We start from the raw sequence: 22,703 nt of genomic DNA on the forward strand, positions 1-22,703 counted from the left end.
CACTAGCTCTTAAATTGTATCATATGACTTTGACTCTAGGGCTTTATTTATTTATTTATTTATTTGGAGTATAATTGCTTTACATTGTTGTGTTAGTTTCTGCTGCAGAACAAAGTGAATCAGCTATATGTAAACATGTATCCCCATATCCCCTCCCTCTTGATCCTCCATCCCACCCCCCCATCCCACCCCTCTAGGTCACCACGGAGCACCGAGCTGAGCTCCCTGTGCTATACAGCAGCTTCCCACTAGCTATCTATTTTACACATGGTAGTGTATATATGTCAGCGCTACTCTCTCAGTTGACTATAGGGCTTTTTAAAAGTCACTAAAACATAGAAATGTTTCACAAAGGGTCTTAAAATGTAAAAGAGGAAGAAATACTTTAAGTGTTACCATGAACATTTTAAAATACACTTTTTATCTTGGAATAATTTTAGATTTGCAGAAAAGTTGCTAACACAGAACAGAGAGTACACATATACCCCTTCCAGCTTCCCCCATGATTAACATCTTACATTACCATTGTACATTTGTCAAAACTAAGAAACTGACATTGGAACATTAGTAATCAAACTAGAGACTATATTTGGATTTCACCAGGTTTTCCATTAATGTTCTCTTCCTGTTTCAGGATCCCATAGAGGGTACCACATTGTATTTAGTTGTGATGTCTCCCCAGTCTCCTCTTGTCTGTGACAGTTTCTCAGTCTTTCATTGTTTTTCTCGAGCTTAACTGTCTTGAGAAATACTAGCCAGATATCCTGTAGAGTTTTCTCCAATCTGGGTTTTTCTGATGTTTTTGTCATGTTTTGACTGCGGTAATATTATGAATATTTTAAAGTGAAAGGAAAAAGAAAAATAGTCCAAAAAAAGTTATAAAGAAAACAGTCCTAGCACTTTTTTTACATGAATGTCATGTAAAAAATGTCATTAATTCAATAAGAATTTATTAAGCACCTACTATGTGCCAGGCACTGTTCTAGGCACAGAAGATACATTAAGGAAACTAGTATAGAGTGAATGGTCATGAAAGGCCTCTTTGAGAAACTGACATTTGAGAGGCCCAAATAACAAGATGGAACTAGATAAGGGCAAAGATTTGGGGGAAGAACATTTTAGGGAAAGGGAATAACAAGTCAAAGTCTCTGTAGCAGAGGTAAACTTGATGTATATTAAAAGCTTCAATAAAAGCAGAGTGGCTGAGTCACTGGTGTAAGACAAAGAGGATAGATGAGATGAACAAGGCACACAGGGCTGGATTACATTGGGTTTTATAGGCCATGGCAAGGAATATGGATTTTATGCTGAGTGAGATGGGAATTCTTTGAAAGTTTCAACTAAGAGAAAGACATAATCTGATATATTTTTAAAAGATCATTCTGGATGCTGTGTGGAGTAGAAATTGTTGGGGGATAAAGTAGAAATCAGGAGCCAGGAGTTAGGAGACAAATGCAGTAGTCCAGGCAAGAAAAGATGGTGATTGGAATGAGATGGGCAGCAGTAGATATAAAGAGAAGTGGTTGGAGTGGGATATATTTCAGAGGAGGAAGCAACAGCACATAGTAATGAATTGAATGTAAGATCAAGATTCTCCAGTTTTTGGCTTGATAGACTGAGGATGGTGTAATCTGTTGAGGTGGGGAGAACTGACAGAGCAAATGTTGCAGGAGGTATAGGTGGGGGAGACTTGGAAATCAAATGTTTTATTTAGGTCAAGTTAAATCTGAGATATTTTGAGTTATCGAAAAAGTAGATGGATATATGAGTTTGGAGCCCATGGGAGAAGTCAGGGCTGGAGACATAAAATCTATATATAAAATTAACAAACAGGGCTTCCCTGGTGGCGCAGTGGTTGAGAGTCCGCCTGCCAATGCAGGGAACACGGGTTCGTGACCCGGTCCGGGAGGATCCCACATGCCACGGAGCAGCTGGGCCCGTGGGCCATGGCCGCTGAGCCTGCGGTCCAGAGCCTGTGCTCTGCAGCGGGAGAGGCCACAACAGTGAGAGGCCCGAGTAAAACAAAAAAAATAATAATAAAAAATAAACAAACACATAAATATGTAATATCAGTAACTTTATTTACTAGGAAGAGTAGCCATACATCCCTGTTTGTTCATTTATTAATCAATTCATGCATTCATATACTTATTCCACAAATGTTTATTGTATACCTACCAACATATCAGGCTCTAGTACAGTCATGCCAATGGCATCTAAAGAGAAGAGTGTGCAGCCAGAGAAGGTGGGTCATGGGAAGAAAATACTAAAACTTTTAAAAATATTGATTTTTATCTAAAAACAGAAAAAAGTCTTTCAAATATTTAATATATAGATCAACACTGCCATCTCACTACTAATGAGTGAAAAGTGTGAGTTAGGCATCGTGGAGAATAATTTGGAGATTTCTTCATTTTCTTTGTTTTAATATATTGTGATTTCTTCCAATTTATGTGTGCTGGGTTAAGTAGATTTACCAATTACATTATTATTATTATTTGTGTGTGTGTGTGTGTGTGGTACGCGGGCCTCTCATTGCTGTGGCCTCTCCCGCTGTGGGGCACAAGCTCCGGACGCGCAGGCTCAGCGGCCATGGCTCACGGGACCAGCCGCTCCGCGGCATGTGAGATTTTCCCGGAGCAGGGCACGAACCCGTGTCCCCTGAATCAGCAGGCGGACTCTCAACCACTGTGCCACCAGGGAAGCCCACCAATTACATTATTATTTCATTAAATTAACCCCCATGAAAATGGAAGTAGCTAAAAAAGATTTCTGGAAAGAAAACATGAGTTGGAGATAATAAAGCAGGCCTAATCAAAAAGATGACGTTAGAGATGACACATCTGCTGCTAGCATGAGCTCTACAGAAGCCATCTTATTAACTAGTGGGCATGACATTTTGAAATCAGAGATTCGGAAATATTTCCATTATGTGATTTTGATGCAAAATGATGTATGTGTGCTAACCAAGGCTGGGACTACAGTGAGGCAAGTGAGGCATTCACCTCGCACACGAAATTTAAGGGGATGCCCCAAACTCAGCAATCAAGATAAATATCTAAATGCAATATTTTAAAAAGTCAAAATTAATGCAAAAACCTATGATAAACAAAATATCAAAATTTTAAATAAAGACAAGATCAGTACTCTAAAAAAAACCTTATACATGTACACTAAATCTTGAAGACAGAATTTTGCAACTTGTTAAAAGAAATCTTCCAGGCAATGCATTCCAAAGAGTTTTGAAAATATATAACAATGCAACTTCTTCTGGCTGACATCAGGGAAGATAGAAAGTTACTAGCTGAGTTTCAACAACGTTGAACAATGGTTTTGTTTTCAACAATGGTTGGTGGACGGAGGTGATAAAAATGGATACTTGCATTAGAAGAGCAGCCAAAGATGTGCTTCTTCCATTAGGATCTAAATATCTTTGTAAGTTATCTTTTTCAGCTTATGACAGCCGTTAAAACAAAGTACAGAAATAACCTGAATGTTGAATCACACATTTTAATAACCGTTTCATAAAGTATTACAGATTTTTATAGCCACGGAAACCTAGTCAATCATACTGCTTTCATTAAATATTTTTAGCAAGAATAACAAGGATTTTTAAAAAGACAATTAATATAGAAAATAACTCTTACAGTTACTTTAAATGTTTATTTCATCTTCATCCTTTTTACGCTTTAAAAATGCTTTATGTCATACACAACAGGAACACAACAGGACGTGTATATAACTTACATCAGTATACAGACTTTTTTTTGTAATAGGGAAGTGCAATCAAAAAAAGTTTGGAGAGCACAGGTACAGGTAGTTAATGCCGTGGGTGTTAGGAAAGTGGCAGGATTATATTATCTCAGTGTGCTGTAGAATCGCTGTACCACGGAAGTCTTCGTGAAGGACACCGCCCCAGGTTTTCATAAACGGAGGTTTGCGGAATGAGCAGGATTTGGAAAAATAACTATTGCAAAATTTGTTGCCTATAAAACAGAGCACAGTGCTTACTGGCAGAGGAGATTAAAGTACTCTAAAAACACTTTTAAAAGGAGATCCTAGGTCCAAACTGCAGCCCTGCTCTCTGAAGTTATCTCAGCCCCATACTTGAACCTGTCGGAGAAGGAAGTTCCCCGAAATGGCCCAGGAGAGTGCCGCTCTGAAGGAGGGAGACTGGAGGGAGAGTGATACCACTTTTCCGAGCCATGGGCTGTCCCCTCCCCTAGCAGGAGGCCAGCCGTGAGGTCCCTTGTGCCTTGCCCTCGGGAGGGTGGGGAGAAGGGAAAAGAAAACGCAGCCTTTTCTGGCTGGGACCATGTCTGAGTGCAGAGGCCGGGGGTGGGGGGGGTGGTCTGTGAAGAGGGGATGAGTTCAGGTGCTTTTCTAACGGGGAGGGAGAGCAGTGTTGGTAGTAGGGCCAGAGGAGCGGCTTTAGGCTCGAGTCTCTTCCTGGTGGGCAGGGAGTCCGAAGAGCCCAGGAAGGCATGTTGGACCCTAAGGCCTGGTCCTTTCCCTGATGGCAGAGGGAATCCCGAGATGGACAGTCCAGAAACCCCCTCCGAAAAGCATTTTCTTGGCCGCTCAACTAATTTTATACATCCCGAGGCTAGGAGCTGAGGTAATTAGACGCGAGCGACAGCTGTCTCGGCACTTTGGGCGCCAGGCACCTGGCTTGGAGCCCGACGGCCCGAATTCTCGCGAGAACGGCAGCCGCCATTTTTCCATTGATTGCGGCGGGCTGGGGGAGGGGCCGACGACGAAGGCGGCTGCGGCGGCGACGACGGCGGAGCCTTGGGTCGGTGTCTGCGCGCTGGTGTCTGAGGCCCAGGCTGCGGCCTCTTCGGTAGCCCGAGCGCAAGCGGTGGAGAGGATGACGGCCGCTGCCGTTTTCTCCTGAGCTAGAGCCGCCGCTACCCTCCCCCTCCCCCGGCAGGGCGGAGAGGAGCGGCCGGAGTCTGAGCGATGGTGCCCGGCGAGGAGAACCAACTGGTCCCGAAGGAGGTGAGGGGCCAGCGGAGGAGGTTAGGCCCGAGGCCTGCGGCCGCTCTAGGCAACGCAGGCCGGGGCGAGGGGCCGGCGTGGGCCGGCCCGCCTTTGGGGGAAGGAGGTGTTGGGGGTGCATGGTGGGTGCGGCGAGCAATTGGGAGACCCGACTGGGTCTAGGGGGCCGGGGAGCGGAGACCTCTCCCCTTGGGTTTGTGGGGCTGGACAAATAAAGGAGCGGACTGGAAGGAATCGGGTCCTGCTTTGGGGGAGAAGGTGGCTTCTCAAGTAGTTATTTAACACGTTGAGCCAAGGTAGAGAGGTGATTTCAAAGAAAACATTCTGCAACACTGGCTGACGGGCACGACAGGGTGACGGTGCTGCTTCTGGTTTTGACAGTGGCAGTGTATAGCTTTCAGGGCTTGTGAAATCTACACCCAACTTGAGCGTTGTGGGAGGGCAGTTAACTGCTACGACTGTTTTGAACAACTGTTTCTTACTTGGTTAGTACTATGGGTCTGCCTAAATGGGGCCTCCCAATGATCGATGAAAAGTAGTAAATGTGACTTCCACGCAAAGGTAAGAGATAGCGAAGCATTACCATATGGAGAGCTGAATTACTTTTTGTAGTTGGACTGTGTACGCCAGTTTGGGTGACTTCTTAAATTCTTAAAAGCAAGTGATATGAGAAGGCTTGACTTCTTGGCTTCTCTTGAATAGTAGGAGAGGATTAATGGTAGAATCCAGCACTGGCCAGGGAATTTCAACATATTAATAGTATCTCTGTTGGCTTTATAAATATCTACAGGGTATCCAAACGTGTATTTTTAACTGGTTGATCATCAGGCAAATGCTTTGGATTTTTAGTTCTCATATACCTTAAATAGAGGCAAGTGTCCGTTGAAATTAGCTGTGTTGGATCTTGATGTTTTTGAGTGATGTTCTTAAAAATTCTTAATTCTTTTTTTTTTTTTTTTTTTTTTGCCTTTTTTGGTTGCTTTGTAGCAATTTGTTGCTACTTGACCAAGCTCCGACACTGGAAAAGTGTTATTGGAGTTGTGTATGTATGATATGAATATTTTCCCAACATTATCAGATGATTGTTTTGCAAGGACAGTTTTTTTTTTAACTAAGTTATCATGTGTCAGTATTTATTCATCAAGCACCACCAACTCTGCAAAGCAGATAAACAGAGGAATTAATCAGAATTCTTGCCGTGGGAGCTTTTAAGGCTACTAAGGAAGGTAACACTAGTATTCATTGAACTCCAAGTAAGGACTAGGTACTTTTCTACAAAGGTAACTCTCATGCAGGGATGGAAGTGATAGGTGCGATGAGAGATATAAAAATGAATTTTCTTTTAGAGCTACATAGTGCTGGTTTTCATTCCTATGAAAAGCAAAGTTCTTTCTTTATTTTATTTTATTTTAATTAATTAATTTATTTATTTATGGCTGCATTGGGTCAGGCTTTCTCTAGTTGTGGTGAGCGGGGGCTACTCTTCCTTGTGATGCGCGAGCTTCTCATTGTGGTGGCTTCTCTTGTTGCCTAGGCGCGCGGGCTCTAGAGCGCGGGCTCAGTAGTTGTGGCTCGCGGGCTCTAGAGCGCAGGCTCAGTAGTTGTGGCGCATGGGCTTAGTTGCTCTGTGGCATGTGGGATCTTCCAGGACCAGGGCTCAAACCCATGTCCCCTGCATTGGCAGGCGGATTCTTAACCACTGCGCCACTAGGGAAGTCCCCTTTCTTAATTTTTTGACCATTAGAAAATATAATATAGGTGGAACTTTGCTTTAAGAAAGCCCAATATTAGGTTTATTTCCCTAATAATTTGATTTATAGAAAACATAGTATAAATAAACACTTTCACAGGAACATACCTGCAATGCTGCTTTTACCTTTTGGATTTTAAAGATTAAACGCCTCTCCTTTAAGACTAACTCCCTTACCTGAGGCTTCAAACTCATCCTGACTTCCAACATTTTTTTTTTCCCCTACTCTTTCTGGACCACATGCCTTTATTTTCTGTTCCCTAGACTCATCTTCAGTCTTTTCTTTTTTCCCTGACACCTTTTTTGATTCCTGGAAACATGCACAGTACTCTCAAATCTCAAAAGTCTGTCACTTTTTTAGCTAGCTAAGTAATTCATTCTTTTTTGATGGCCATACTTCTCTTCTTGAATTCTTGCCTGCTTCTCTTCCTTGAATTTTCTTTTGCATTTGATACTTTAAAAAAATTCCTTGATTTTAGTAATACTGTACTTTGGGGCCTTTTTCCCCTGCCTGTTTGTCCTATCTGACCACTCATTTAGTCAATGTCTTTCTCTTTTTTTCTGTGTCCTTAATTATCACTTTCGTCTCATCTTCGTCATCACCTGTCTGGTCTTTTTAAGTACGAGTAGAATTATATAGTGCTAAAGCTGAGAGAACACATAGTGATCATTTAGTAACTTATACCCCTTCACTTCTATAGATGAGGAAATGAGGGCCAGAAGATTGAAAGTGACTTGTTCAGGGTCACATAATGAGGAAATAAATGACAGAGCTAGGACTAGAACTCACATCTCTTTGATTATACTCTGTTTTACACATCCCTTCATGGAACCTAGAGGCTCCGTAAAAGTAGTTTGTAACTCTCTAAGTCCATTTACTATGTGAAAATAAATTACAGAATTTTAAAATGTCTTACTTCTGTTCTACTGGCTTATTACCAACAATTTGACGGGCTTTTCTTTTTTAGAGAACCTCTGACACTTACTAGACTTAGATATTGGTTAAATGTGTGCATCCATGTGTGTGCAGTTGTTGAACGAATAATATGTTATTCTGGTCCCTGAAGCTCAAGGACAAATGTACCTTAGAGGACTGCTGAAGAAGGTAGCTTAGTGTCATGCAGGGCTTGGCAAACTAGTCCCTGGGCCAAATTCAGCCCACAGCCTGTTTTGTTTGGCCCATGAGTTAAGAATGATTTTTACATTTTCAAATTGTTGAAAAAATGTCACAATAATAAAAATAATCTGTGACACATGGAAGTATATGAAATTTAGATTTCAGTATTCATAAATAAAGTTTTATTGGAACACATTGATGCCCATTTATTTACTATTATCTATGGCTGTAGCAGAATTGAGTAGTTGATACAGATGCTGTATGCAGGATAAATTTGAAACTATTTAGCTTGGTGTTCAATGCCTAGTACACTTTGATTCTGGCCACAGTCTGCCCTTTCAGCTTATCTCTTCTTCCTCAAAACAAGTTTTTAATGCAGCCAAACAGGTTTTTCTCTAACTTGCTTTTCACTTCTGTTTGTGCTGCCTCTTCTTTCCTACTTCTGCCCACTGATTCAGAACATTCATAAACATCTTTCCCTCACTACCTCATATCTCATTTATTCTAAAAAGCCTTTTCTGACCGTTTAACCTTAAGGATTTCTCCTTCTTAGAAGACTTTTATATATGAATAGAATTCATTTGGCAATTAATAAATAGTGCTTTGTGACATCTATTATGGTCTCAGACTGTATTTTATTATTATTCATTATGGATTTCTTTTTTTTTTTTTTTTTGTGGTACGTGGGCCTCTCACTGTTGTGGCCTCTCCCGCCGTGGAGCACAGGCTCCGGACGCGCAGGCTCAGCGGCCATGGCTCACGGGCGCAGCCGCTCTGCGGCATGTGGGATCCTCCCGGACCGGGGCACGAACCCGTGTCCCCTGCATCGGCAGGCGGACTCTCAACCACTGCGCCACCAGGGAAGCCCTCATTATGGATTTCTTGACAGCAGAGATCTTTGTGTGTGTCTGTCTCTTTCTCTCTCTCTTTTTTTTTTGGTATGTATTATAGGTCTAAGACAGTGTCCTTTCTGAAGGACACTGATCTTCAGTAATATTCATTGATATGGTTACAGGGTTGCAAGGAAACTTAGAGTTCTAACCAATTTCCCCTGCTTGGATATTTTCCACAACATCCTTGGCAAACTGTTTTCCAGCCTTTACTTGAATACCTTCATGACATCTCTGGTAACATCTTTGTCTTAGAAGAGATCTGTTGTTTTAAGTTTTTGAGTTGAGAGAAGTCTAGATCTCTGTAGCTGCCATCTTTTGAAAGTTGCCTCTGAACAACAGAGAAATCTTAAATCATTTTGCATAGGACAGCTTTTTCTCATTGTTGAAGAGGGGGGAGGGGAGGAGGACTGAGCATCCTCAGTTCTTTGTTTCTCAGTTGCTTTCTTTTAGACATAATCCAGTGTTTTTAATATTTCTCCTAATTGTTGTACCCAGGGGAGAGCAAAGTGAGTGTGGTCTATTCTTTGTGGTAAACAACAAAGCATTTCACCTCACTTTTTCACTCTACTATATGTCTTTGAATTGTTTTATATTGATGTTGACTTTGAGATCTCTTTTAATGTCATTCCACTTTCATTTATTGCATCATTGTTTCTATTATTCTGTTTCCTTATAAGGATTTGTGACATTAATATTTGTTGTGTACTCACTGTACATTACTGTACGCTGCCATATAGGGAATATTTAGATAAAATGATTTTTTCCTCCAATATTTTATAGTATAATTAAGGATAAAAGGTACATATTACTAATAGTTTTAAAATAATACTTTCACTGCAATACTTAAAGTGCATCCAAGGAGTATATAAATGTAGAAAGAATAGAAAAATTAAAGAAAAAGAATATGTAGTTCCATATCTCAGTGGATTTTTTTCTGCCTCTCTTTTCCATATAATAAACACTACTTCTGTCTGGAACTAATGATAATAATAACCAAAATTTATTGAGCATTTATTATATGTCACATACTGTTGTATGTGCTTTGTGTGTATTAACTCATTAACTTCACAATGACCTCATAACTATATCAGGGCCGTTGATATTGAGAGCCCTCAAAACATTAAAACAACTTGTTTTTCATCTCTATTGTCTGTTTTTTTAAAAAAATAAATTCAATTAAATATTATGGAACATGTCAAATGAGTATTCTTTTAATTTGTATGGCTTCAACCTTTGATTGTAATTTACACATTTATATCTACAGCCCTGACCTCTCTTCTAGTTTCGGATTTCCACCTGCATACTGGATATCTCTACTTGGTTGTACTCTAGGACCTACAGATTAAATATGTGTAATATCAACCTCATTTCTCTTTCCTCTCTTCTCATGTCCTCCTCCCAGCATAGTTCTTTCTTTGTATTCTCTTGTTCAGTTAGTGTCATCATCATCTGTTTATTTGCTTAAGTTGGAACTTTTTTTGACTCCTCCTTTTTCCTTTTTTTCATATATAGTTAAATCGTCACTTGAAAAATATCTCTTGTATCCTCACCTTTCTCTTCGTGGCTCTGCCTCTATTTTCTCATTCAAATGTAGCCCTTTTATTTTTTTTTTTTTTTTTTTTTTTTTTTGCGATACGTGGGCCTCTCACTGTTGTGGCCTCTCCCGTTGCGGAGCACAGGCTCCGGACGCACAGGCTCAGCAGCCATGGCTTACGGGCCCAGCCGCTCCGCGGCATGTGGGATCTTCCCACCCGGGGCACGAACCCGTGTCCCCTGCATCGGCAGGCGGACTCTCAACCACTGCGCCACCAGGGAAGCCCAAATGTAGCCCTTTTAAATGGTCTGTGTTCTTCTAGGCTCTTTTCTTTCGTAACTATCCTCACCACAACAGCCATTACTTTCTAAAACACATGACATTATGACTTACCTGTTTTAAAGTTTATAATTATTACCCTCTGATTGCAAATTGAATACTAGGTAATATTAATAAACACTATGCACCAGACACTGTGCTAAACAATTTACACACTTACTTAATATCTATAAAGCCCTTTAAGGCATCTCTTATCTTTCATTATGTATTTTATAGATAGATAGAAAGAAAGTAAGGCTTAAAGAGTAAGTAACTTGGGCTTCCCTGGTGGCGCAGTGGTTAAGAATCCACCTGCCAATGCAGGGGACACGGGTTTGAGCCCTGGTCCAGGAAGATTCCACATGCCGCGGAGCAACTAACCCCATGCGCCACAACTACTGAGCCTGTGCTCTAGAGCCCGCATGCCACAACTACTGAGCCCACGTGCCACAACTACTGAAGCCCACGCGCCTGGAGCCCGTGCTCCACAACAAGAGAAGGCACCGCAATGAGAAGCCTGTGCACCGCAACAAAGAGTAGCCCCTGCTCGCCGCAACTAGAGAAAGCCCACACACAGCAATGAAGACCCAATGCAGCCAAAAAAAAAAAGTAAATTATTCAAAGTTGTATAGCTGTTTGTTTCTAAGTCATTGTGGCCTTAATCAGTAGGAAAGTCCTTCATAATGTAGCCTCAATTGATTTGTTTTTTAAAATTAATTTTTGTCAAAGTTATACATGCACATATTGAAAAGAGTTGAATAACTCTGCTCTGCAGATTCTCCCTCCCCTTCATTTTGGGCTCTCTGGAGGCAACCACTTGCTACTCATTCTTTTGATATTTATCTCCATATTTCAAAATAGTATGCCTATAGTTTTCCCTCATGATTTTTTCAGTTGAATGGATTGTCTACGGACTTCCCACAATGGAAGATTCGGTTTACCACTATCCCCAAACACAGACACACTTCTCAATTCTGCCCAATCCTTCCAATATTGTCATATTGCAAGTTGTTTGGATACATCAAGTTTCAAAGTTTATATCAATGTCACTGTATTCATAGTTGAGCCTTATAGTTTATTGTGATGATTTTCCCTTTCTGTACAGTATTTTGTTTTCCATGACTTAACATTTTCTAAAAATTTGCTTTTGCTTTGTTTTCTATGTATTTATCATTAATTTAACCAAGTGGTTCTCAATTGGGGGCAACCCAGAGGATATTGGCTATGTTGGGTAGGTGAGGGAGGGCAGGAGTGTGCTACTGACATCTAGCGAGCAGAAGCCAGCTATGCTGCCAAGCATCATCCTGCACTGCACTGGACCGCCTCCCACAACAAAGAATTATGTGGTCCAAAATGTCAATAAAAACTCTGATTTAGTCCAGACTCTCAAGTATATGAGTCTTCTCCTTATTATGTTCAAACTACCAATTTTTTGATGAATTTCCTTGAATTGCAGCTGCTGTCTTAGATTTGCCTTTATAATCATCTTAGTAGTTTCCGTCAGGTCTCTCTTGTATTAGAGCTCCTAGCTCTGTATCTGATGTCTTCATCTTTCTTTGTGTTCTCATTTTGGAGGACCACTTTCAATAGCTTTCTGGATGGGCTATAATTTTTTCAAGACTTCACATGTCTGAAAATGTTTCTACCCTCTTGCTTTATAGATAGTTTGGCTGGGCAGAGAATTCTCAGTCAGAAATAATTTTCTCTCAGAATTTTGAATACATTGCTCCATTGTCACATTGTTTTCAGTGTTGCTGTTGAAACATCAGATGCCTAGAAGATTTTTTTTTTAATTAATTAATTAATTTTTGGCTGCGCTGGGTCTTCGTTGCTGTGTGCGGGCTTTCTCTGGTTGCTGCAAGCAGGGCCTGCTCTTCGTTGCAGTGTGCGGGCTTCTCATTGCCATGGCTTCTCTCTGCCATAGCTTCTCTCGTTGCAGAACACGGGCTCTAGGTGCGCGGGCTTCAGTAGTTGCAGCACGCGGGCTCAGTAGTTGTGACGCACAGGCTTAGTTGCTCCACGGCATGTGGGATCTTCCCGGACCAGGGATCGAACCCGGGTCCCCTGCATTGGCAGGCAGATTCTTTTTTTTTTTTTTTCCTTTATTTTTTATTTAATCAGTTATACATATACATATGTTCCCATATCACCTCCCTTTTGCGTCTCCCTCCCACCCTCCCTATCCCACCCCTCCAGGCGGTCACAAAGCACCGAGCTGATCTCCCTGTGCTATGTGGCTGCTTCCCACTAGCTATCTACCTTACGTTTGGTAGTGTATATATGTCCATGCCGCTCTTTCACTTTGTCACAGCTTACCCTTCCCCCTCCCCATATCCTCAAGTCCATTCTCTAGTAGGTCTGTGTCTTTATTCCTGTCTTACCCCTATGTTCTTCATGACATTTTTTTTTCTTAAATTCCATATATATGTGTCAGCATACAGTATTTGTCTTTCTCTTTCTGACTTACTTCACTCTGTATGACAGACTCTAGGTCCATCCACCTCATTACAAATAGCTCAATTTCATTTCTTTTTATGGCTGAGTAATATTCCATTGTATATATGTGCCACATCTTCTTTACCCATTCATCCGATGATGGACACTTAGGTTGTTTCCATCTCTGGGCTATTGTAAATAGAGCTGCTATGAACATTTTGGTACATGTCTCTTTTTGAATTATGGTTTTCTCAGGGTATATGCCCAGTAGTGGGATTGCTGGGTCATATGGTAGTTCTATTTGTAGTTTCTTAAGGAACCTCCATACCGTTCTCCATAGTGGCTGTACCAATTCACATTCCCACCAGCAGTGCAAGAGTGTTCCCTTTTCTCCACACCCTCTCCAGCATTTATTGTTTCTAGATATTTTGATGATGGCCATTCTGACTGGTGTGAGATGATATCTCATTGTAGTTTTGATTTGCATTTCTCTAATGAGTAAAGATGTTGAGCATCCTTTCATGTGTTTGTTGGCAGTCTGTATATCTTCTGTGGAGAAATGTCTATTTAGGTCTTCTGCCCATTTTTGGATTGGGCTGTTTGTTTTTTTGTTATTGAGCTGCATGAGCTGCTTATAAATTTTGGAGATTAATCCTTTGTCAGTTGCTTCATTTGCAAATATTTTCTCCCATTCTGAGGGTTGTCTTTTGGTCTTGTTTATGGTTTCCTTTGCTGTGCAAAAGCTTTGAAGTTTCATTAGGTCCCATGTGTTTATTTTTGTCTTTATTTCCATTTCTCTAGGAGGTGGGTCAAAAAGGATCTTGCTGTGATTTATGTCATAGAGTGTTCTGCCTATATTTTCCTCTAAGAGTTTGATAGTGTCTGGCCTTACATTTAGGTCTTTAATCCATTTTGAGCTTATTTTTGTGTATGGTGTTAGGGAGTGATCTAATCTCATACTTTTACATGTCCCTATCCAGTTTTCCCAGCACCACTTATTGAAGAGACTGTCCTTTCTCCACTGTACATTCCTGCCTCCTTTATCAAAGATAAGGTGACCATATGTCCGTGGGTTTATCTCTGGGCTTTCTATCCTGTTCCATTGATCTATCTTTCTGTTTTTGTGCCAGTACCATACTGTCTTGATTACTGTAGCTTTGTAGTATAGTCTGAAGTCAGGGAGCCTGATTCCTCCAGCTCCATTTTTCGTTCTCAAGATTGCTTTGGCTATTCGGGGTCTTTTGTGTTTCCATACAAATTGGAAAGGCAGATTCTTAACCACTGCACTACCAGGGAAGTCCCTGCCTAGAAGATTTTGAATCTTATTTTTCCTCTCTGGAAGCTTGGAGAACCTTTTCCCCTGCATTGGCAGGCAGATTCTTAACCACTGCACTACCAGGGAAGTCCCTGCCCAGAAGATTTTGATCTTATTTTTCCTCTCTGGAAGCTTGGAGAACCTTTTCCCCTAGAGTTCTGAAATTCCTGTATTATGTGTACAGGTCTGTTTTTCTCCACTTCTGCTGGGTTCAGGGTAGTCTTATTCAATCTGAAATTTGTCTCATCAGTTCTGGGAAATTTTCTTAAGTCATTTCTTTTGTTTCTTCCCCTTTGTTTTCTCTGTTCTCTCTCTTGAACTCATTTAGGTAATGGGTCTGCTGTCTTGGTTTCTCTAATTTTCTTCTGTTTACATCTATTTTCCATTTCTTTTCCTTTTTCCTCTGTTTTCTGGGAGATTTTTCTCAATTTTATCTTCTGATTCTTCTACTAAGGTTTTATATCTGCTATCATGTTTATAATTTCCAAGTACTCTTTTTTTTCTGAAAAAGTTTTAATATATCCTGATATATCCTGTTTTTGATATCCTATTTTTGTTTTATGGATGCAGTGTCTTATCTCTCTTAGGGAATTATTGATACTTTTCTTCTCTGCATATTCTCTCTTTTCTCCAAATTTCCTTTTTCTGTTTGTTTGCTTTGAGCTTTGTCTTTCATATTAGATGCTTTTTTTAGATGTCTGGTATTCCTTGGAACTCAATGCTTATTTAGAAGAGGGGCCTTAAAAAGCTGAATGGAAGCTCTGCCAGTGGGTAATTATGGTTTTCCCTGTGCTTTAGATATGTGTGGATAATTTCCTTGTAGACTCCTAGTGACACGTTTTTCTCTTGTGCTGAATTGATTTCCCAGAAAAGATTTTTGATCTTTTGCTTGGAGAGAACAAGCTTGGGAACTGAGTAGGAAACGGGGTTGTGGGTTTCATCATAAAGTACATGAATACCCTTTCATTTAATTCTCCAGTTTTCAATGTGGCAGCCCTCAAATTTGATTGCACCTGGCATCCTCTACTCCAGAGAGACCTTGTTTTATGCTCTCCTGAGATTGCTTAGTCTTTTGCCAGGAAGGGTCAAAGTAAAAGAGAGAGGATCTGGGAGTTCTGACTGCTTCTTAAGCAGACTTTAATCTCTTATTCTAGCTTGGACTTCACTCTTGCTCCCAGCGTATCTGAAACTGCTAGTTCCTGAGCCTTTTCGGGGTTTTTTTTCCCTTTTTTCTTTTTAATTTTTTATAGAAACCTTGAAAAAAGAATACACAGAGTTCCCATATACCTGTCACCAAGCTTCTCCTCATGGTAACATTTTATAACCATAGAACACTTATCAAAAGTAAGAAATTAACTTTAGTACAATACTATTAACTATACTGCAGAATTTATTCGGATTTGACCAGTTTTCCGCTAATGTTTCTTTTTATTCCAAGATCCAAACTCAGAGTCCCACATTGAATTTTGTTGTCATGTCTCCTTAGTTTCCTCTTATCTGTGACAATTTCTCAGACTTTTCTTCTCTTTCATGACCTTGACATTTTGAACAGCACTAGTTGTTTTTGCAGAATCGCCCTCAATTTGGGTTTGTCTGATATTTTCTCATGATTAGATTGAGGTTATTAAAGAGAAGGCTATCACAGAAGTGATATGTCCTTCTCTGTGCATCATTTGGCAGGGGGTGGGGGGGACATGATGCTGATGTGTCCTACTGTGATGTTAACCTTTGATCACTTGGTTCAGGTGATTCTGCTAGGTTTCTCCACTGTAAAGTTACTATTTTCCTCTTTAATAATTACTAACTACTTTGAGACCATGCAGATATCCTGTTTCTTCTTAAACTTCTGCCCATTAGTTTTAGCATCCATTTATAGATCTTGTTACTGTTGCATTCTAATAGTGATTTTTCTGCTTCCCTCATTATTTCTACATTTATTAATTGGAATTCTTTTGTGAGGAAGAGTTGTCCCTTCTCCCACATTTATTTACTTAATTATTTATTTATGTCAGTATAGACTTAAGATATTTATTTTATTCTTTCGATTATAACCCCAAACTATTGTTATTTATTTTGTTGCTCAAATTGTTCCAGTCTTGGCCAGGGAGAGCTCTTTCTGGTTGGCATCTGTGCTCATCCTTGCCTTTTGAGCACTTCTGTACTTTGTGGCAATGCTTCAACCCATCTTATACTTGCCCTGCCCCAACCCTGCAATCAACCACTTCTGCAGAGAGTTTAGGGGTCTTTTAGTATAATTGTAAATGTGGTATGTGCTATAAGCCAGGTGTCTTTGTTTTTCATCTAGGCTAATGTAGGTTTCAACCTTCTCAGGTGTAATAGTCACTACCACTTGTTCTGCTTTCTAGCTTCTAAAATTGTGTTTCTGGTTTCCTATGGATTTATGCTCTTTAAACAATTTCTTTATTCTTGTTTCAGAGAGATTTTAGGAAGCTTTTGAGCTAAATGCTTGTATTCAATCTGTCCTCTTTGACCAGAAATTCTTAATGTTTTTGTTATCTCCTGCCCCAAGCCAATTTTGTTTTAGCCACATTCAACCACATTAGTTGCTGTTCCCTGATGTGCTGTATGCTTTTGTTTGTCACTTGCCCTGAGTGAATAATATGAAATATTTTTTAATATCTGCTTTTTAGGGAGTTTTAAATGGGTGAACTTTGATTTTACATGAAAACTATTTAAGTACTTTCTTAAGTACATTTTTAGGATTCTTGCCTCTTATTTTCCATTTTTTGGATTAGTCACATAAATGTTTTGTGTCTTAGTACCAAATATTGTAAATTTTTTGCCAAAATGGAGGGGAGAGGCTTAGTGCATTTCCAGAATACTAACATACCATCACCATCATAGCCCAAGTTGAAAGAAAAGATTGTATTGAAAATAGGGTGTTGTGTAGCACAGGGAACTCTGCCCAATATCATGTAACAACCTAAATGGGAAAAGAATTTGAAAAAGAATAGATGCATGTATATGTATAACAGAATCACTTTGCTGTACACCTGAAACTATCACAACATTGTTAATCAACTGTACTCCAATATAAAATAAAAAGTTAAAAAATAAAATAAAAAATTGCCAAAAAAAAGAAAAAGAAAGGGGGTTGTGAAAAACATAGTATTAAATATACATTCAAATACCTATTGTAAATTTAGGTTCCAGAAGACATCGACTTTAAAAACTTGATTCATTGGTATTAAGGACCTTATTCAGTTCAGACAACATGATAGGTGACATGATATTCAGAGGCATATTCTTCTATGAGGCTGATTACATGGATTTTAAAGTGTTCTGTCCATGTATTGCTGCTTAGAATCTACTTTTGTACAAACATTCTCCACTGTAAAAAACTCTTTGGCAAAATAATTGTGACTAGCAGCGACGGCAAATGATTGGCAAAAATAATGTGCTCTTTCACATCAAGATTCTTAAAGAATGTATTTTTCCTGAGCCTGCTTTTCTGTCAGTATAATGGAAGAAGAGATGGATATAGGTGTAGTGTAAGTGAACAGATGTCTCCTCTCTGCTCTACTGAATACTTCTGTTTACTTTGTCTCAAGGTGTGGGAGCAATAGTAATTGCCCTATGCTTTTGTTTAATGGAACTAAACTGAACCAAGCATACCTAAAGTAGCCATGGACAGGAACATTTTCATTGACATAAAACTGTTGCTGCAATCCACTGTCGAGAGTGTTGAGAGATTACTGTTTTTATGAAACTTACCAAGATATATGTCTTGAATTTGTTTTTTGTTGTTGTTTGTTTGTTTTTGGCCATGCTGCACCGATTGCGGATCTTAGTTCCCCCACCAGGGATTGAAAGCAGGCCCTGGCAGTGGGAACACTAAGTCCTAACCACTGGACTGCCAGGGAATTCCCAATATGTTTATTTATTTGTTTGTTTGTTTGTTTGTTTGTTTTGGCCATGCCATGCAGCTGTATTGAATTTTTTATGTTTTTAAAAAGCAAGCTTTTAAAATCCTACCCAACCAGCAAAATCTAGCCCTTCTTACTACTATAAGAAACCTTTCCTGATTCTCCTCTTTCAACCTGATAGCATTTTTCTAACCCTGAAATCCCATAACATTGTAGCTTTTGACATTTGAAAAATTATAAGTTAATACTTTTATTATTTGTGTTAATACCTTTATTAGAAGCTCTTCAAAGTCAGGACACAACAGTCAGAGTGCCTGGGTTCAAGTACCAGTTTTGTGACCTTGGGCAAGTTATTTAACCTACCATTACCTAAGTTAAATGAGGGTACTAGTAACTACCTCCTAGGGTTGTTGGGAACAGTTAATGAGTTAATACATACAAAGTGTCTTCCACTTACTAAGCACTCTTATAAATGTTATCTGTCATAATAAGTGTTACTACCTTCATTACTGTTACTACCTTCATCCTGTATTCTCCCTAGGGGCCAGCATAATGTACTGTACATTGTTGTTGTCCAATATATATTGATTAAATAAAAATGAAGTCATATTTTAGTTATTAAATATGCTTAGTTGTTTGAAGTCAGGTATCTGATATGACCTGTCAGCATAAATCCTAAATGATTGTTAGATTTGACAGGCTCTTTTATATTATCAGGTAAGACCTGTTTTTACTACTTTTTGATAGTTGAAACATGTGACAAAGTACAAATGAAACTTTTTAGTCTAATGAGATCCTAAGAAAAATCGGTTTAGTATATATAGATATTTGTTGAAATAACTTACTAGATTAACAAGTTATTTGTTTATAAGTTTCAGTGTGAAATGTTATTTTAAAGCAGGATTCATGTTAAGAATAGTTTGTTTCCGGGAGAACTTTATGTGTTTGATAATTCTGATTTTCAAAAACTCTAGAGTATAAACAGTTGACATGGATAGAAGAACCAATTAACCTGTCTATTTTTGTCAGTTGTATTACTGATTGTGCTTTAGATTTGATGCTGTGTAATTGACTGCTATAAGACTTGCAGAGTCATTCAAATATTAGCAGAAATATAGTGGCTTTCCAGTAGAGAAAAATTAAGGGCTAAGTGACATAATTTTAAAAAAATGATCTGGAATTTAAATCTTTCTGTATACAGTGAGTCCAGTACTTTTGGTTTAGCTTTAGGAAAACCATGAACCTCTGGTTCATTTATCACCTAAGTGAAATTTTCTAGTATAACCAAAGCATTGTAGTTTGACTATAAATACCTTTCTTGTTTCAAATGATATTACATATTTTTATTTCATCTTAAATATGCTTTAATTATTCTTAATGTAGATTTCCATAGCTCTGGATGCTGTCGAATTCATTCAGTTAAGCATTGAGTTAGTAGCTGCCAAGAACCAGAGAATCAAAGATGAATAAGGAATGTGACCTAGTTCTAGATGCTAGTCTAGCCTGGGAGACAAAAATTTGTAATGAGGCAAATGCATAATTTGGAAATAAAGTGGAACCATAGAGGAGGGAGCTACCAGGTTTATATAGGGGATCCTGTGAGAATGTAACACTTAAATTAGGTCACAAAGGATGACTTGACTGCCAAGTAAAGAAGGAAGTAAGAACTTTTAGTTAGGAGAAATGGCATTTAAAACACACAAGTCTGTAATGCATTTTAAAAGTGGCCGAAAGTTTGGCGTAAATGCATGGGGTGCCTGGGGTTGAGTGAGAGAAGATAGTTCTGACAGATTGTGTTTAAAATTCTGAAGGCTTTGTATACCTAAAAGGAATTTAGGTTTTTATTGTGCAGACATTAGTGGGCAGGAAACGTTTTTGGCAGAAAAAGTTTACAGATTTGTTTATAATTGTTACAAATTCAGTGAAACTTGTTCGCTGAAACATTGTTTACTTGCATGAATGTTTTATATCACTGCATTAGTATTAAACATTTACACACAAACGAAAATGGGGCAAGGTGGAATTTGCTATAATACCGATTCTCTCACCTGCTTTTTTTTTTTTTCATTTGCAGTCATATAATTAGGTATTTTTTTGTTTGTTCTTTTAAGAATAAAATGTTTCCCTTCATAATGCATCTTAAGTGTATTCTCCACATTTGAGTCATCCTGGCAGGATATCCTTTGGCATAATTGTTACATAGTTGATATGGATAACACACAGGTAGGTATCTTCAAATAGGCTAACTAGGTAGGCCTCATTTGCCTCCAGAAATGTGCCAGTAGCTGCACTTTGGTAGTGTAGATCTGGTTTGAAGTGCTGAACACTTGCAAGTGAGAAAGAAGTTCAGTGTACTTCAGGGACAGCTGCAGTATGAGGCTTGTAAAAATGTGTTTTCTTCACCTTTTCAGTATAAGACATATTCTTGTGAGTGACTTTTGTAGCTGGTTGCTTTCTTGAGTGCTTTACCACTAGCTGTTTACAGGCATTTGTCTTGGTAGGAGCCATAGCATAGAGAACTCCCTGTTTATACCCCGCTTCTTTTCGGCAGCTCAACAGGCTAGAAGTGGCACTGGTGCTAGAGTGATGACTGGTGGCGGCTGCAGCAGCAGCAGCAGCAACTGAGAACACCGCAAGGAGTGTTAATAGGGGATTAATGAAATCTTCCCAAGGATTTCCCCAGTGCTCCAAATTCAATTGACTTTAATATTTTACTGAGAGGAGCTCTTGATTACAACCCCAGTTCCGGGTTACATTAGAAAGTAGAATTTTTGTATGACTTACCTGGTAAAAGATACGTATTGCTTTAGTAAATATATCAATACATAAACTATCTATAAATTCATATACATTTCTTCCATTTTATAGATATAAAATGTCTACCTTTTTATGTGTTTAGGTATTTTAACTTTGTTGCCTTTAATTTTACGTACACCAAGTTGTATAATTTATTACTTTATTTATAGCAGTTTGTGGTAATGAAAGGGAATTGGTGAAAAATTAGATACCTAACAATGAAGTCTCTTAGTAAAAGACATCTAAGGGATTTCCCTGGCGGCCCAGAGGTTAAGACTTTGCCTTCCAGTGCAGGGGTTGCTGGTTCGATCCTTGGTCGGGGAGCTAAGATCGCACATGCCTCATGGCCAAAAAACCAAAGCATAAAAACAGAAGCAATATTGTAACAAATTCAGTAAAGACTTTTAAAATGGTCCATATCAAAAAAAAAAAGACATCTAAGAAATATTACTGCTTTAATTTTGACATCTTAAATTCACATCTTGAAATATTTATTTACTATTACATTATTTACCATTAACATAACACAAGTATGATTTTTAAAATTCTAAGAAAAATAGACAGTGATGCAGAAAATATTTCTACAATTCAGTAATATGATTTAACAGTGGAAGGGAGGTAGTAGTTAGGTATTACAGCTCCTTCATTTATAGGGGAGGAAAACATGAAGGCTGTAAAAACCCCATAACTTACTTAATGTCTCAGGTAGTGGAAGAGCTAGAATGAGACTTTTTTGAAAAAGTCAAGTTTATTGAGGTATAATTTATATACAGTAAAATTTGCTCCTTTAAGGCATACAGTTTTATGAATTTTGACAAACTTATACAGTTGTATAACCACCACCACAGTCAAGATATAGAACATCTCCATCCCCTTAAAAAAGTTTTCTCATGCCTCTTATAATCAACCCCGCCTCCCACCTCTAGGCTCTGCAACCACTGATCTGTTTTCTGCCCTCATGTTTTGCCTTTTCCTCATATAACTGGAATTCAAATAATATGTAGCATTTTGAGTCTGACTTTCATCTAGCATAAAACTACGATGTTTATCTATGTTATCTCTTGTATCACTAGGCTTCCTTTTTGTTTTCCAGTGTCACAATTTGTTTATCCATTTATTAACTGATGGACATTTGGGTTATTTCCAGGTTTTGGTGATTCTGAATAAGCTGCTACAAATATCTGTGTACAGCTTTTTCTTTTGGTAGACATATGTTTTCATATGGTAAGTGCGTGTTTAACTTCGTAAGAAACTGCCAAACTCTTTTCTGAAATGGCTGTACCATTTTGCATTCCATTGAGCAATGTATGCACATTCCAATTGCTCTGCCTCCGTGTTGGTACTTGGCAATGTCAATATTTTTCAGTTTAGTTTTTTAATCATTCTAGTTAGTGTATAGGGATATCTCTGTGGTTTGAATTTGCATTTCTTAATGACTAGTGATGTAGTGTATCTTTTCATGTACTTGAAGTTTTTTATTAAGCCTGATTTAAAAAAATCATATTTTATTTGAATATTTAAAGTTTTGCTAGTACTGATAGGAGAGAGAGAAGTAAAAAGAGTATCTATTCTCGAGTTGATGATTTACATAGAGAAAACTGGTAATTGTGTTAAAGAGTATGGCTGTAATTTTGACGGGCTTCTTGAGAAAGGGGT

At 38.8% G+C, this 22,703-nt stretch overlaps 1 protein-coding gene across 9 annotated transcripts in view; it reads left to right on the forward strand.

Moving 5' to 3' along the window:
* Window positions 1-4,962: 4,962 nt before the first annotated feature.
* The window catches only part of USP47 (ubiquitin specific peptidase 47), a gene marked incomplete at its 5' end in the record, with an annotated part of 124,406 nt that continues 106,665 nt past the window's right edge, over window positions 4,963-22,703 (forward strand). For all 9 annotated transcript variants that reach the window (XM_079709240.1, XM_079709242.1, XM_079709241.1 and 6 more), the window contains one exon: window positions 4,963-5,001. In XM_079709240.1, coding sequence (XP_079565366.1) covers window positions 4,963-5,001 — 39 coding nt within the window. The remainder of the gene's footprint in view (window positions 5,002-22,703) is intronic.

The sequence above is a fragment of the Hyperoodon ampullatus genome (genome assembly GCF_949752795.1).
Source record: "Hyperoodon ampullatus genome assembly, chromosome: 7".
Lineage (NCBI taxonomy): Eukaryota > Metazoa > Chordata > Mammalia > Artiodactyla > Ziphiidae > Hyperoodon > Hyperoodon ampullatus.